This window comes from Phalacrocorax aristotelis, chromosome 18, assembly GCF_949628215.1.
Source record: "Phalacrocorax aristotelis chromosome 18, bGulAri2.1, whole genome shotgun sequence".
Classification (NCBI taxonomy): Eukaryota; Metazoa; Chordata; class Aves; order Suliformes; family Phalacrocoracidae; genus Phalacrocorax; species Phalacrocorax aristotelis.
The window spans coordinates 6,858,395-6,874,530 of NC_134293.1; the positions used below are offsets into that span (position 1 = coordinate 6,858,395).

General features: G+C 44.5%; 1 protein-coding gene and 1 long non-coding RNA gene across 4 annotated transcripts in view; one reads left to right on the forward strand and one right to left on the reverse strand.

The window, feature by feature from the left end:
* Window positions 1-15,547, forward strand: SLC13A5 (solute carrier family 13 member 5). 3 transcript variants are annotated; one of them, XM_075113003.1, is made up of 13 exons: window positions 1-44; window positions 1,527-1,634; window positions 4,438-4,566; window positions 5,436-5,572; window positions 6,002-6,216; window positions 8,200-8,371; window positions 8,981-9,103; window positions 9,647-9,859; window positions 10,631-10,752; window positions 11,030-11,148; window positions 12,510-12,671; window positions 13,861-13,998; window positions 15,336-15,547. In XM_075113003.1, exons 2-13 carry the CDS (start codon window positions 1,530-1,532, stop codon window positions 15,462-15,464), a joined length of 1,764 nt encoding a protein of 587 aa, XP_074969104.1. In that variant the 5' UTR covers window positions 1-44; window positions 1,527-1,529; the 3' UTR covers window positions 15,465-15,547. The 3 variants fall into 3 exon arrangements, with proteins under 3 accessions (XP_074969104.1, XP_074969103.1, XP_074969102.1); XM_075113002.1 differs by lacking the exon at window positions 1-44 and adding an exon at window positions 916-1,001 and having other exon boundaries at window positions 1,530-1,634; XM_075113001.1 differs by lacking the exon at window positions 1-44 and adding an exon at window positions 917-1,001.
* The window catches only part of LOC142066054 (uncharacterized), a 24,985-nt gene continuing 18,704 nt past the window's right edge, over window positions 9,856-16,136 (reverse strand). The window contains exons 3-4 of the long non-coding RNA XR_012663605.1: window positions 11,368-11,465; window positions 9,856-10,087 (exon numbers count right to left, since the gene is read on the reverse strand). This is a non-coding gene — a long non-coding RNA (uncharacterized LOC142066054). The remainder of the gene's footprint in view (window positions 10,088-11,367; window positions 11,466-16,136) is intronic.

Consider the following 16,136-nt stretch of genomic DNA (forward strand, 5'->3'; position numbering starts at 1 on the left):
CTTTCTGCTAGGCTTTACGCTGGTGTGAAGTTTCCTCTGTGTTGGTAAGTTACCAGAGGGACTGCTGCTAAATGTTTGAAGATTTGGAATCTGTACAGATCCGGTTGGCTACTATTTTCCTCAGTGGACATTCACTGCTTTTACAAACAGAACAGTAACATTGGAGTGTCTTGTTTTGAACTTCTGTCACTCAAGTTCCTCTGGTCAGCAGAGGACAAATAGTGCAAGCTGTAGTCAGAGTTCCCTCATTATTTGCTGTGGAATCTGAAATTCGTTATTTCTGTGAGTAACCGCTTGGTACGACTGTACTAAGAGACTGCAGGATCAAATTGTCAAGATATGATTTCTGCTGCCTTCAATTTCAAGTGGCTGTTGACATCCCAGAAACAGAAAATAAACCATCAAAAAATTATTTGTCTTCAGTCCAGTCTCCAGTCCCCCCAGTTGCTCCCTTCTGCCATTTGGATAGTGCTTGCCACCCTTTCAGTAGTGCCTTCACTTGCGATTTTGTGGCTACGCTGTAGACCAAATCACTGAAATGAATGACATTAAAAGCAACCTTTCAAGTTAACCTTTCTGGGTTATTTTTAACCCAGGTCACAGACACACAATCCCTCCCAAAACAATAGGCAGTGAAACACAGCCATGCATGCCTGCGCAGACCTTTGTTTTGGGGAGAGCCCCACTGTGGTTTTAACTCTCCGTTTCCCTGAAGGCGCTCAGCCCTTCCTCACCACTGTGTAAACGAGTGAGAGATGACCCTCCCTTGGCATCATCTGCACCTCCTGAGGGTCCAGCAGCCGAGCGAAGGCGTGTGTCAGCACTGCGGTCCCTGCACAGAACATGCGTTATGGGGATCTGTGCTTGCTGGCAACTTTCCACAGGCACTAAGCCGGGATATTTTTCTTAAAACATTCTCACAACTGGTGTGATGGCTTGAAACACAGCCAAGCTTTCCTTGTTCATGGAGGCTCTGCAGAAGCACGAGCACAGAGGTGGACGTAAGGAGCGGGGAAACGGCAAATGCCCCATGCTACGTGCGGGCGCCCCTGTGATGGAGCGGGCCGGCGGATTCTGCCTTGGTCTGGGTGATCAGAGGAGAGGTCTCTCCTCGCTGAGGAGATCCCTCAGGTGTGAGGGAGGGGCTGCGGGCACCGCGTCCTCCAGGGCCGCCGCCGCCGGCCGTGAGGAGGGAGGGAGGTCGGTGGGTCGCAGGGCCGGGCGCGGGGCAGGGGCGCGGGGCTGCCGGCAGGCCGGGGCCCTCCTGCCGCTCGCTCGCCCCGGCCCCTGTCCGCACCGCTACGCGGCGGCCCGGCCCCCGCCAGGGCGGGAGCGAGCCCGGTGTCCCGTCAGGGCGGGAGCGGCCGGCCCCCGTCAGGGCGCGGGCGGGCCGGTGTCCCGTCAGGGCGCGGGCGGGTCGTGTCGCCCCCCGCCATGTCCCTCCCGCCGCGGCCCCGCCGCCCCGTACTTAAGGCGGCGGCGGCGGGCGCCGCTCCCGCTGGCGCCCTGACCGTGTATCCCCACAGAAGATGGCCCCGACGTGCCTGCGGCCCCTGCTGAGGTACCGGTCCTTCGCCATCCTCTTCCTCACACCGCTGCTGCTGCTGCCGCTGCCGGTCGCTGTGCCGACGCGGGTAAGTGCCTGCGGGGCCCACGCGGGGAACAGAGCCCCCCAGGTCCGGCCCCTGCCACCCCACGGGAGCCCACCCCTCTGCCCCCCAGGTCAGGGCCCGGCTGCCCGAGAGCCCCTCTCCCAGCCAGCCTCTGGGCACCCGGCGCTCGCCCGCCCCGTGTGGGGCCGAGCCCCAGGCCCCCTCTGCAGCACCGGCCGCCCCGTCCGGCCTCGCCACAGCATCTCTGGCACCCGGGCAGGCAGCGCCCGCTCCCTGCCGAGGCAGGTCTGCTTCCCCGCAGCGGACCGGAGCAGCCCTGCCACCTCGTCCCTGAGGCGTTTCGGTGCAGCTCAGCTGGCTGCTCAGTCCCAGATCGCAGGGACGTGTGTTGCAGGTTTCACCCCCAGATGATCTCCAGGCACTGGCAGCTGCACTTGCAGAAGGAGCTCTGTGCCAATCTCTATTCATCCTAAGGGTTGTGCCGCTGCCAGGACCTGGGGCTCCCACGGAACCAACCTGTCTTGCAAATCAGGTGCAAGTCTTTTTGGGCCAAAGATCAATATATCCATAACTGGCCCGCACATTCAGAATTGTGTCTTGCATTATCTAGTAATGATGGCAGTGGACTGAAAGACGGGACTTCTGGGTTCTCCAGCTGATTCTGCTGCTGAGGATCTGAGATGCTTTCAGGAGTGTTGCTGAGTGGCGTTCTTCATCAGTGGTGCGGTCGGGAGCTGTGCGTTGTGTTATGCAGTGATCGTTATCCTCCAGTTCACATCCATCTCACTCCAGTCATGGCGATGGCACAACTCCTTTGCTTTCAGTAGAGTTATACCAGCATAAAATTGGAATGACCCAGTGAAGAGTTTGATCTGTAATGTCTTGTAGCCTGCTTGGCAAAATGTGAAAGCTTGGTTTCCAGTATTTTAGCCTAGCAGAGCTTTAGAGTCTCTTCTAATGAATAAATTAACAAAATTAAAAATAAGAAAAAAACCCCAGTCTTTCTTCTGAGTGACCTGATTGCTCAGTGTATTTTAAAGTGCAGGAAAATGTCATGCATATTTCTAAACAAAATTGCCAGCCATCCAGGTTTACCTGTCAAAGTAATATCAGCCCTGCCTTTCAGTGGAATGCTGGTGCTTTATAGAAAGAGGAATTCCCAACTGTTAGGCACTACATTGACCAATACTTGGAAAGATAATTTCCCTAAAAAAATAAGTATGTCTTCAGTTTTCCAGTATTTGTAGGAATATTGTGTCATCGGTCTAATCTGGGAAATTACAGTATTTCACAATGGGAGAAGAACATTTCTGTCAGTGACTGCTTTTTTGGCTCCCAGTGAAAAGGCAGGTCACTGTGTTTCCCGTGAACTGTACAGAGACACCAAAGAAACATTCTGTGACTGTTCCCATAAATCACAGATAGGTATAGGTATAGACACAGACATATATTTAATACCAGATCTTTGGTTGTTTGAATTGGCTGTGGTTGTTGGAGTTAATTTATAAGCATGGTTGTATTTTTGAACTTCACATAAATTATTTACTCTCCACTCTACAAAATCAGTGTTTCTTCTGTATAGTGAATTTTATTCACTTAGAGTTGTTTATCTGTCTTTCATACTGGCAACAGATTAACCACAGTAAGTTCTAGCACTTAGTTACTGTGGTAGAGCATAAATTGTATCATGAGCTCACCTCATATTTATTAAGGGAAGAGAGTTAAATAGGATCTCTCTGATATCTTTTGGTCTCTGAAGAAATATTTTTTTCAAAACTTGTGCTGTAATTAATCTCCTGGAAACCTGAAGAAAAAAATTCTAATTACTTACCAAGGCTGTTTTCTGGTTGTCAAGTTTTTCACCAAAATGAAGTGAAACACACCCGTATTTATAAATATCACCTTGCAGCAATTTTTAAATGTCACTTTAACACCATTTATTTTTGCAATAAAGTCCCATTTGTTGTATTAGAATAAAATCCTATAAACATGTACTCTAAATATGAGCAAATTCTGAACTAGAGAACACTGACTTAAGCTTTAAAACACTGTTTACTCTTGGCTAATGAATGCTTCCTTCTCCTAACAATTTTGAAAGTACAAACCAAGGAAGGCTAGGTTATAGAAATGCCGGATCAACAGTATAACAAGACACATTACAGCATTTCAAATCTAGGGAATCCCCCTAGTAGGTAAGCACAGTATGATTTGTGAAAGTAATTAAATACCCCTAATGTGCTTAGTCACAAAAAAAAAAAAAGGTAAAACAGTTTTGCTTTAAGAGTTACTTTAAAAAGTTAAGAACTTTTAAATTATTCACTGATACAGTTTCTGGGCTCAGGTGTGTTACTGGACACATCTCTAAGACTTGTGAAGTTCAGACAAGCTAATTTCCACACTGGGAAATTTGGTCATCCATTTAAAAATAATTAACTTGGAATAGAAATGCTGAAAGCTACAAACACTATTAAAAATTCTCGGCTCCTAGACATGAAATCTGCTTACCTCAACTGCCAAGAGGTAACTGCACACTGCAAACCGTGTACTTACCTAGTTGTGGAAGGTGAATTTTTTCTCACACCCTACATTTTGTGTGGGTGCATCAGAACAAACACTGTGGTCAAAAAGATCTTTTTATGCAAGTGTCTTCAGAAGAAGGATTAAAAGTACGAGTTTAAATTGTCATGTCTCTGCTACCTATTTCAGCATAACTTGTTAAGCTACAGGCAATGGAGTGTTTGGGCCCCTTCTAAGAGCTACCAATGTGTTTCTTATCTGTAAGAACAGTTTTCTATGCTTAAATGTGTCATCCATTGTGTTGCAGGAGGCCAAGTGTGCATATATCATCATCATCATGGCTGTGTACTGGTGCACTGAAGTGATCCCACTGGCTGTTACCTCCCTCATGCCTGTGGTATTCTTCCCTCTGCTTGGAGTTCAGAGCTCTAAATCGGTAAGGAACTCGCTCAGTTCAGATCTGATACAGGGATAGCCATTGCTTTCATCCCCCATCGGTATATAGTAAACAAGCCTGATAGGAAAGCGCTCCAGTTCTGTTGTGCTGTATTTGAACATGCTGAGCAGTCATCAGGGTTTCTGTATGGGAAGATGCTGAACTAAATACACATTTGCCCAAAATGTCAAGGGTGTGGGGCTTGAGGTGGCAGAGGGGAAGGTCCGTTTCTGGGCGTGGATCCTGCTGGAGAGCATCCCACTAGTGGCAGCAGTTTGTGTGTTCATAGCCCATCCCATGAGACAGCAGTGCTGACATATCCTCTGGGAGATTTCAAAATGCATGGGACAAACTTCCTCTGACAGGGTAGACAGCATGATGCCAGGAGGTACACCGTGTCCCCTCCAAAGTTCATTTTGGCTGTTTGTGCTAGTGCTTTAGTCCAAGGGAGAGAGGCTGTATTTAGGTACTGTAGCCCAGGCTCACTACTGGCCAACAAGCTGGTATGGGCAGGTGTGGTTGCTAAAGGTGCTGAGAAATCTGGTTTGGAGCCCAGCATTTCTCAATATTTTGAGCCCCTAAAAATGTTTTAGGAAACTCTTGTCATTTTGTGCTTTATCAACTCCTGATGATCCAAAAAGAAGGTTCATGATGCACAAATGGCCCCTCCACTAGGCAGTTCAGCACTCAAACGGGGGATCAAGGGCTCAGGAAACTCGAGGTAGCTGAGGCTGCAACTGCCCCTTCTGCCAATGTTGGGATGGGGCCTGGTGCAGTAAATGGCTTTGAGAGGATCGGAGGCAAAATGTACTAGTGAAGCTAGCAAGAGACAATATCTGGGGCCCTGACCTACCTTCTCTGTCTTTCAGGTGTGTTTGCAGTACCTAAACGACACAAACATGCTCTTCGTTGGAGGGCTGATTGTTGCAATTTCTGTGGAACAGTGGAATCTTCACAAAAGGATTGCGCTGAGGGTCCTGCTAATTCTCGGGGTGAAACCTGCACTGTAAGAGTATTACATTACTTCTTCCTTGCCTGTGTCAATTTAGCAGAGGCCTAGGGATGGTGTTTAAAAGTTGACCGAGAAGGGAACCTTCAGGAACTTCTTTAGCTGCACTTCTACAGAGGTTCCACAGGTGAAGTCTGGCAGCAGGAACAATTTACCTGTCCTTCAGCCCAATCCAACATCTGGCTAAATTCTAGAGGCCTGCCATTGGGGACAAAATGATGACAGACTTAATCACGCGCATACTAAGGAGCTAAATGGCTCTCTGGGATTCCTTCAGTGATGGTGGCAGAGCTGTCCTATCTTTGTATTACTGGACGCTACACACATCCCTGTCTGGGCTTCACTCTCTAAATGACAGTGACTACAAAGCCTAGCATCCTCTGTTTTCTTTCCTCCTTTCTCCTCTGCCTGTTTCTCTCTTTTCAGCCTCATGCTGGGATTTATGATAGTCACTGCCTTCCTGTCCATGTGGATAAGTAACACAGCCACCACTGCTATGATGGTTCCCATTGTCCAGGCTGTCCTGGATCAAATGGACAACACAGAGTATGATGTGACCATGATGGAACAACCAACTGGGCAAACAAATACAGTGATTGAGCTGGAGGAAAAGAATGTGTCAGATCCCACCTCAGTGCATGGTAAGGGCCTACTCAGCAGTGAGTTGATTCTACTGAACTTGCTATGCTCAGAGCTCCCTGACCTAGGAGGAGTTCTCTGTACCTTTTCCAAGGAAAGAGGATGGTAACCCGACTGAAAATCCCTACATACATGGTATTTAGGTTTTACAAAATGGCTTCCAATTTTAGTGGCTGCCATTTTGTTATGCTTAGTGCAAGATCCCATGCAGATTGTTATGTTCTTTCCTTCAAGCTGGGGTCATGCTCCCCATAGATTCCCTAGACTCAACTGCCTGCTCAGGGAAGTGAAAAGCGTATCCTGTGGGAAATATCATCCAAACCCCCAGCATCCCACTTTCTAAATCTTGTGATTATCAGCGAGGATTGAGTTCCTAAGTCATGTAGAAATGTTTGAAAAATTTTGTGCAAACACAACCTATTTTGGTTCTGGGGTAATAAATACCTCTGTTGACTAGATTGTATGGGGAGGTGGGGAGAAGAAGAATACTTTACAAGCTACATGAAAGAGAGGAGCTGGTGTCATTTGACACACAGTAGACAAATACTCTTTGGCACACTTTAAAGTGTGATCTTACCCTGATGCTCAGCTCCACAAGGTCCTCTGTCAATGCTGTGGTTCTGCAGTAGGCTTCACTTGATTTGAACCATGTGCACAAACTCAGTCCCTCTGATTTTACTGCTCTGCTGTGCTGTTACAGAGGGCTACGTTATTAAATACCATTAAAGATCAGAGCCATGGTGCCTTTCTCTTTCAGAGGAGGAAGGATTGTCTTGGGGATTTTCATGGAGATGTGATTTCACTGAGTTAGCAAGTTCATCTGCCACGATTCCCTGTGCGACTGTGTGCAAGAACGAGTACAAATGTTGGTAGTGCATACTGTGCCCCACATTTCAAGCCTTCTGCCTCGGATGCACCATGCCGATTTTCTGGCTAACTTGTCCATGGAAGACACAGTGTAGAAGAGTGTTCACGTGTTCCAGACATTGCTCTGTTATGAGATTGACTCATAATTGCCATATTTGTTTGGACCTTGGAGGCATAGTTTAGATACAACTGTGATCTCTGCTTTTCGGTTGCTTCATTTCTTACCTCCCTTGTGAAAGGAGAATGTGCTGTGATGGTGCAAAGCTCAGACACCATGTTTATGTAAGATGTGCAAGCCCACAAGAACACAATTTTGGTCACAGAGTGCTCTGTAAGGTTGCTCATTTCTAGCTTCCAAACAGTTGTATTAAAGATAAGTTTTCATATTTGCAAATGCTCCTTTTATTGTTGATTCTTGACTCCTGAAACCAGGCTTCTGCTCTAAGACCAGTAATAATAATTTCGCTGGTTTTCTGTCCACTTAGAAGGATCTGCTTGGCTTGGCTGACTAATTTATTTTAACATGTAGTGAAGGAAATAACTGCGAGCAAAAAAATACCCTTTGGTATTGTTGAGTTGGTTGTAATTGCTATAAATTCATTGTCCTGCTCCATTGGTCCAGTCAGACTTCAAGATTAGACTTAACCGCAGAGAACAATGAACACAGCAGCAAAATTTCACAGTTGATGTAAACTGACATAACATATTGATCTTAACAGTTCTGCCAGGCAAGAATTTGGTTTTGGGTGGGGTTTTTTTCTGTGCGTATTCCCAGCTGTTAAGGCTAGCTGGGTTCTTACTGTGGTATTGGATTGGTTCCAGTGACTATGCTATCTGGCTGGAGGTAAGCCTCTCTGTGAAACAGAAAACACTGCTGAGAGACAGTGGCACCGATATGGCCAACAGCATCCTTGGATCATGTAGACCCAGATTGTCAACGTCTCTTCAGCTCCTCATGAACATGAGTCCAAAGTATTTAGGACTCAAACCCATATCTGTTGGGTTTTGAATTAAAATAAATCGTGTACACAAACTGGAAACACTGCGCCTGCAGATCCTGTACTGAACTTTCTGCCTCCCTAATTTTACCTAAGGCAAGTTGTGTTCTTTGTGTCTAGTCATAAGCAATGGACAAGTCCTTGATGACCCCAAATCTTCTGAGGAAAAGAAAATGAGGAAGCGTATCTGTAAGGGAATGACACTTTGTGTATGCTATGCTGCCAGCATTGGAGGAACTGCAACGCTCACTGGAACAGGACCAAACATGGTATTGAAAGGCCAGATGAATCAGTAAGTCATTCTTGCTGTTTCTTTTCCTTACTATCTTATTGTTTCTGTGACCAACTGACTAGTCTTAGATGACAGTTTCTGTTGCAAACTCTAAGCAATAACCAGTTGATGAACTGAGAGTGAGGAATGTGTATGAAGTGATGGGCCTCATTTTTCTGCTTCAGCCTTCTTTAGGCAGCTATGTGCTGGTATTATAGGTCTCCTGAGAAACTTAGAAATACTTGCTGGTAATCATCAGAGGAATGAATGGGGAGGAAGAAAGAACATCCTGTCTTGGGATAAAAAAGCAGGCATGTTGGAAGTGAAAGATACGTAGAATGTGTGGGAGAACTTTCAGCAGCACTTGTCTTACTGAGACCTAGAATATCAACATGAGCTTCTATATGCATTGAAGTAAAATACAGGGAAAACTGACGACCGTTTAAATTCTGCTCTGAAATCCAGGCTGCCTTCCTATTGACTTCAGTTAGGCTATGGATGTTGCCTGTGATTACTTGTAATGGTTGTCCTAAATTTACATGTATAACTGTCACTAACACTTACTAAAGGGAGAGTAGATTACTAAATGTTTTAATATTCATACAGCAAGCATTTTTCTTTTCTTTTCAGGTTATACCCCAACAATAATGATATTGTGAATTTTGCTTCCTGGTTTGGGTTTGCATTCCCAAACATGATTCTGATGTTGGTACTAGCTTGGCTTTGGCTACAGTGCTCTTTCATGGGACTCAAGTGAGTATTTAACTACGTGATATTATGCAAACCCCTCAGCTAATGCAGATCAGCTTACTGAGAAATCTGGATAAAACAAATGCACTGACAAGTTATTAAGTTTGTAGCACAGAGCAGTTCCATTTCACAGCAACTTTTGAAGTCTGGAAACCTTTCGTGTTCATGGGACTTACACTAAGGCAAAAGCTCTATACATTCTTAATGTTCAGACAGAATTGCCTTTTTATTTTTCAATTTCACATCTGAGAATTTCAGCCCTAGGGGAGCTAGCATACCTGTTTTGCTACCCTTGATTCAAAACTGAGTTTTTCATCCAGGTTTCTCCAAACTGGACAGAGACTTACATCCAATCATAGACCCCATTCTTCTGTGAGAAGTGGCACGTCCCCATGAAATACTTTGACACTGTTGTAATTTCTTCGTTCCTGGCCTCTGCTGTACGTTGTGTCTGTCCCCAAGAGTGACAGCTTCAGAGTGGCAAGCATGTTAAATCCCTCTAGTATGTTAATACTTACAGTATTTTCTTCTCCCTTTTTCTTAAAGCTTTAAAAAAAGCTGGGGCTGTGGGACAGAGAGAACTGCTAAAGAAAAAGCTGCATACAACGTGCTGAAGGCAGAAATGAAGAAATTAGGCCCTATTTCTTATGCTGAATTCAATGTCCTCCTAATGTTTGTTTTGCTGGTTCTCTTGTGGTTTTCACGACACCCAGGCTTTGTAAAAGGCTGGGCCACCAGCCTCTTCCCAGAAGGAGAAAAGTAAGTTTTTAGAGTCTTTTTCATCCTCTGCCTTCTTGGTTGTGAGTCAGATTCCCTTGCTCTTACATTCCAATTTGAGTGCAGGGTCATTCATTCCAACCTTATCTGAATTCACGTTCTCTGGGCTTGATCCTATCGCTTGTGTGTGGAATCACCAGTTGATCTGTTGTTTGACAGTTTGTACTGGATCGAAGGCTGGAGACTGGGACATGGAGCAAGCTGAACCTGCTAAAGGAAGAGACAATTCTGTAATGCTGATCTCAGTCACACTGATGTACACGTGATTTTTTTGTTCAAGCTCCAATCAGTTGTGGTGTCATTTGAATATTTGGTAATATCACCTCTGAACATTAGCTTAGAACACACTGGGAAATTGCTTTGGTGCTTTGAACAGCTTCTTCGCATAATGTCTGTGGGATATTAAGAACATAAAATTCACAATGGGATTATCCTTCAGGCCATTTCTTTACACATCTTTCTTTGAGATACAACTGTTGAATCTTGGCTTCGCCACAGAGAAGGAACCCTGCTCCCAGGAGCCGTTGTCATCTGTGACTCTGACTATTAATGTGTATTGTAGCTAGTTTCTTTTATCACTGTGTTTGTGTTGTGGCAGGTCTGAGAGACCTCGGTCATGAACTAATGACCCATTTTGTTAATGTACAAGCCCCAGACAGGATGATAAAGAGCAGTGACTGCAATGCTGGAAGGCAGCCATCTTCTAGGAGAAAGATGTCTATTTTCTAAGCTATATTCTCTTTTCTTCTTTAGGTATATCACTGATTCTGCTCCTGCTGTGTTTATTGCCCTGCTACTGTTTATCCTTCCTGCTAATAAACCCAAATTCATAGGCTGGAATCCAAGCATGTCTGACCCTGAACAGACTGAAGAAGGTATTTAAAAGAGGAATTGTAACATTATGAAACAGCCAGCTCCAGCTAATGTGGCAGAAACATATACTGGATTTGCATGCAGTTATTCAGGGTAGCTCACCTCCCTCACTTCTTGGGCTGGGGCACGGTCCCTGCTCACACGTATTATCTTCACCCTGTGCAGGTTTCTCAGTAATATGCATCTGCCTGTTGGGTCTTTCCCTAGAATGTTATAGAACAGGAGACAAAATGTCTTCACTCTCCTAAAACATGTTCTGCTTTTCGTTTCTCACTTCAGATATAAAAAAACCATTTTTATCAGCCCCGCTGCTAGACTGGAATGTGGTTCAGAGGAAGATGCCCTGGAGCATTGTGCTGCTGCTGGGAGGAGGTTTTGCTTTGGCTGATGCAAGCGCAGTATGTCCTGACATCTGTTTTTCTCTGACTCAAAGGCGAACTTCCCTGGTTTGTTATCTAGTCCTGTATTACTGGGCATGCACCCAAAGCCAAACCCAGTAGAGATGTTCAGATCTGGAGGCAGATCCAAATTAGCAAGAATTGGGAAGAGAGGTGAATGTTTGTGCCTCTTTATCAGGAATTTGTGTGGTCTGACCAAGTTTCTTCAATTTGTCTTACCTCTTGGAGGCTGCTGAGTAGTTTGAGGTCTTCACTGACTGAACAGACCAGAAAAGCAGCCCTTCTTATTTCTGTTATCATCCTGATCCCAGCCCTGGCTAGAAAATAGAAGTATAGATCATAGAACCATAGAATCACAGAATGGTTTGGGTGGGAAGGGACCTTAAAGATCACCTAGTTCCAACCCCCCTGACATGGGCAGGGACACCTTCCACAGCACTTGTAGATAACAATTGTAAGGTTTTCAGAAACATTTGAGATTTGTTAAAAGGATATATATCTTCAGATTTAAACCAAACCACTACTGAAGTGGTCAGGAAGAAAATCATTATGGGTAGATATTTTCCACAATTGTGTACAGTGGGGTTTCTTGAACTTCTTGTCAGTGGCTGTTGCCAGGCAATATGCGGCATTCCGTAAGGCCATGGTTTGATTCTATGTTCATAAATTCACAGAAAAGGCAGCTGATTTCCCAAAACAGGAAACAATCTTGAGGTGAACCATATTGTTTCCTTCATCACTGCTAAGAGGCATCTAAATCAAAGCAAACCTTAGCTATCAACAGCGCCATGCTTTGGGGAAATTCATATTCAGGTCTAAGTTTTGTGGCTAGGTAGTTTTAAACCATGGGGCAAATTAAAGCTCTGGGGCCTTGCATTCATCTACAAACATCATATACACATTATGAAAGCTCCATAACATTAGAAGCCATCAGGTCAAAGATTTTGTAAGCTCTTTGAGTCAATCGCTGCCTATGTTCCTACAATAGAGCATTCATACGGCATCAGGATCTTCAGAAACCTTAGAAAAACAGGCCAGGAAACTTCTGAGGGATACATTAAGTATTTGCAATAGTCTCAGCAATAATTGTTTCTGTTCAGCAAAAACCTATGATTTTGTAACCAAGGTGTAAGCAAGTATTTGGGTTCCAGAAAAAACAGGAAAGTGGGACTCAGTATAATGTCTAGTTGGCAAGGAATTTTTTCAGTGTTTGTGACAGATTATCCTACCTTCCCAGATGGTGTTTGTATAATTCAGGAGTCATTGAGCATTATTTGGTAGAAATGTTACACATAACATGAGTTCACTGGTCATGAGCTAGGGGTTCTAAGCCTCACTGAAAAACACTATTTTCTTGTCAGAACTCTGGGCTCTCAGCTTGGCTGGGTCGTCAAATGACTCCACTAGGATCTATCCCACCGTGGGCCATTGCAACAGTTCTGTCGCTTATTATAGCTGTCTTCACTGAATGCACCAGTAACGTTGCCACAGCCACCCTCTTCCTACCTGTCTTTTCATCCATGGTAAGATTACTTCCTTCCTCTTATCCTATCAGCTGGGAGATCAGAGTTAAACTGACAGTCTCTAGTGGCAAAGCAATATCGTATTTATTGTCTTGAACGTTGTTCAAATGTTAACCTGAAAGCCAGTAATGAAACAGTCCATCTGAGAGCATACCATAATGGAGAATCATTTTAGCTGGTGTTCACTGCTATGTTTATAGCATCAGATGTAGATAGAAAGTGGGAATGCAAACTTTCTCCCTACCTATACACCTGAACCCTGAGAACCAGCCTCTTGGGGGAAGAAGCTCATTCAGGATGCCTGCACCTTGGCACCCTCACTGAAAAGGAAGCCAATTCCTGTAAGGTGTGTCCCCTGGCCCTGGAGAAAGTGGAGCAAAAGTTACTTTTTAAATACAGATCAACAAACATCAGTTACTTCTGGTCATTTTGTATTTGAACCACCAACTCAGAACTGGAAAAACTCACACACAAAAATCCCAAACCAAAACTAAATCCAGCACTTTTTATTCATCCCTCTGAATGGTTCCTTCATCTTCATGGTTTTATGCTAGAATATAGCAAGTGGTAGGACTGATTATTAGAAATGTGTCATTTTCCATAGGAAGCCAGAACAACTTTAAAACTTACAGAGGAAAACCTGGTAAGTTTTGCTGCCTTTTCTGAGCAGAATTGCAATTGTAGCATAAAGGCAAAAATAGGTTACTTTGTTCTTTAATTGGAAAAGCACAACAGCTTTATTCTAGACCATTTCACCAAAGTAAAATTATCCCAATGAAGGTGCTGGGCTATTAGTGACTTAAATTGGCACTTAAGTTCTGAGTCCCACAGAGTTTATGTAACATCTAAGAGTGTTACTCCACATGCCTAGTAATTATAATCCCATCCCTGCATTACTCTGGCAAAAGCGTGGTCCGAGGCCAAAGAAAAGATCATTGGATAAATCTGACCAGAACTCCAAATTATACCATAGAGCAAAACAAACAACAAGAAAGAATCGGGTTGTTTTTAAGTATTGTGGGACAGGAAACGAGAGTGAAGTTATCTTTAAGCACATGTGGATTTCAGAATAAAATGCCTGCAAATTACTCTGGTGATATGACACCAGGAAATGAAATGAGCCTGTTTCTCAGCGGTCTGGAAAATGTTTTTTATGCTTTTCTTTTGGATCACCTCCATTTCTTTGCAGGCTGCATCTGTCAAGATCCATCCTTTGTATGTTATGCTGCCTGGTACTCTCAGTGCTTCCTTTGCCTTCATGCTACCTGTTGCAACACCACCAAATGCGATAGTGTTTTCCTATGGCCACATCCGTGTTTTGGATATGGTAAGATGATAATTGCCTGGTCTCTTATCTGAAGCTCTCCATTGCCTTTATCCTGAATCTGATGAGAGTTTCATTTTCTTAGCCGAGTATTTCCAAAGTACCAGGAAGTTCTTATGGGATGTAACTACCACCCTATGCCCCTCTCTTTTGCGGTGTTAATATCACAATAAAGATTTGCGTCTCTGAAGTAACAATACCTTTCTCACAGGCTTTGGCAGACACACAGCCCAGCCCAATTGAAATTAAAAACCAACAAGTCATAAGTCTCTTAAACACTGAAGGGTTAAAATGCAGTCAGTGCTTTCCTGTCTTCTGGGGCTTTGGCGAGTGTAGCTGAAGGCTTGTTTCCACTGGAGCTGAAAGCAGAAGGTAACAATCAGTTGCCCTAAGCTCTGGTCCTCTGATTGGCTGCCAGACCACACAGTGCCAGGTTGTCGTGGTTTAACCCCAGTCAGTAACTAAGCCCCACGCAGCCACTCACTCACTCCCTGCTAGTGGGACGCGAGAGGGAATCGGAAGAGTAAAAGTGAGAAAAATTGTGGGTTGAGATAAAGACAGTTTAATAGGTAAAGCAAAAGCCGTGCACACAAGCAAAGCAAAACAAGGAATTCATTCACTTCTTCCCACGGGCAGGCAGGTGTTCAGCCATCTCCAGGAAAGCAGGGCTCCATCATGCATAATGGTGACTTGGGAAGACAAACACCATCACTCCAAACGTGCCCCCCTTCCTCCTCCTCCCCCAGCTCTATATGCTGAGCATGACATCATATGGTGTGGGACATCCCTGGGGTCAGCTGGGGTCAGCTGTCCTGACCATGTCCCCTCCTAACCCCTTGTGCACCTGGCAGAGCGTGGGGAGCTGAAAAAGTCCTTGACTAGTGTTCAGCATTACTTAGCAACAACTAAAGCATCTCCACATTATAAACATTGTTTTCAGCACAAATACAAAACATAGCCCCAAACTAGCTACTACAAAGCAAATTAACTCTATCCCGGCCAAAACCAGGACACAGGTTTTGTGCCAAACACCCAAACATTATTGGTTTTCTAACAGGAGATGTGAAGGGGGCAGAAGCTGGTTTTTAACTAGCAAGAGTAACTTGTTGTACATGCCTTAAAGCTCCTAGACTAGTTATACAGAAAAGTGTTCAAAGGCTTTGCACAATGTGTTCCCTGGTATTTGCACCTACGCAAGAACACAGGGCAGTGGGTACAATGGCTTTTTCTGTGATTTATTTGACCATATGTCTTTCTTGTGTGTGTACAAATAGGCCTTGCTGCAATTTGCTGTGCTGGTGTTTGGTTATTGATGTTGGTTTGGACTTTTGTCCTCACAGGTTAGATCTGGAATAGTGATGAACATCATTGGAGTCTTCTGTGTCACACTGGCCATCAACACATGGGGAAGACCTATGTTTGAGCTGGACACATTCCCAACGTGGGCAAACAGCACAACTAACCAGTGAGCAGTGAAGAATTCAGGTGTTAAACAAGGAAAAGACCGTTAATACTACTCCCTATTGCCCGAAGCCCTATATAGAGTCTCATCACCACTTCAGAATGAGTGTCAAGTGTTTGCTACCTTCCGGGAGTCACACGTCAGTTCTGGCATGAACCAACTCAAATTTATTCCAGTCGTGCTGGAGCCAAAAGTACTGTTTAATTCACAGCCCTAAGGATCATTGTATGGATCATAAGTATGATCAAGTGATCCGTTGTACCTCCAATCAAGGCCAAGATTTAGAATTTATCGAACCTTAAATAAAGAGAGGGCAGGCTGTTGTATCAAATGGTTTGAACTATGGTATCACTGATATGTGCTTGTAAATCGTTAGCATTGAACACTGCACTCAGGCAGTGGCTGAAAATTCATTAACTGTTACTTATATCTACAAGTTAGCAGCCGTACAGAGAAATCCGTGTTGTCACTTGTCTAATGAAAGAAGGGATATGTTATGTTATGTTATGTTTTCAGTCAGGCCTCAGCCATGTGGTAGAATCCTTCCAAGTCAACATCCAACACATTTTCCATTGCCTTGTTTTCACTCCCAAATCTCACAGCATTTGGTCACCCTTAGTGTAATTCCATGCTGGTCGTGATTCCGCTGATGTCTTGGGCAATGATGGGTTAAGGCTGG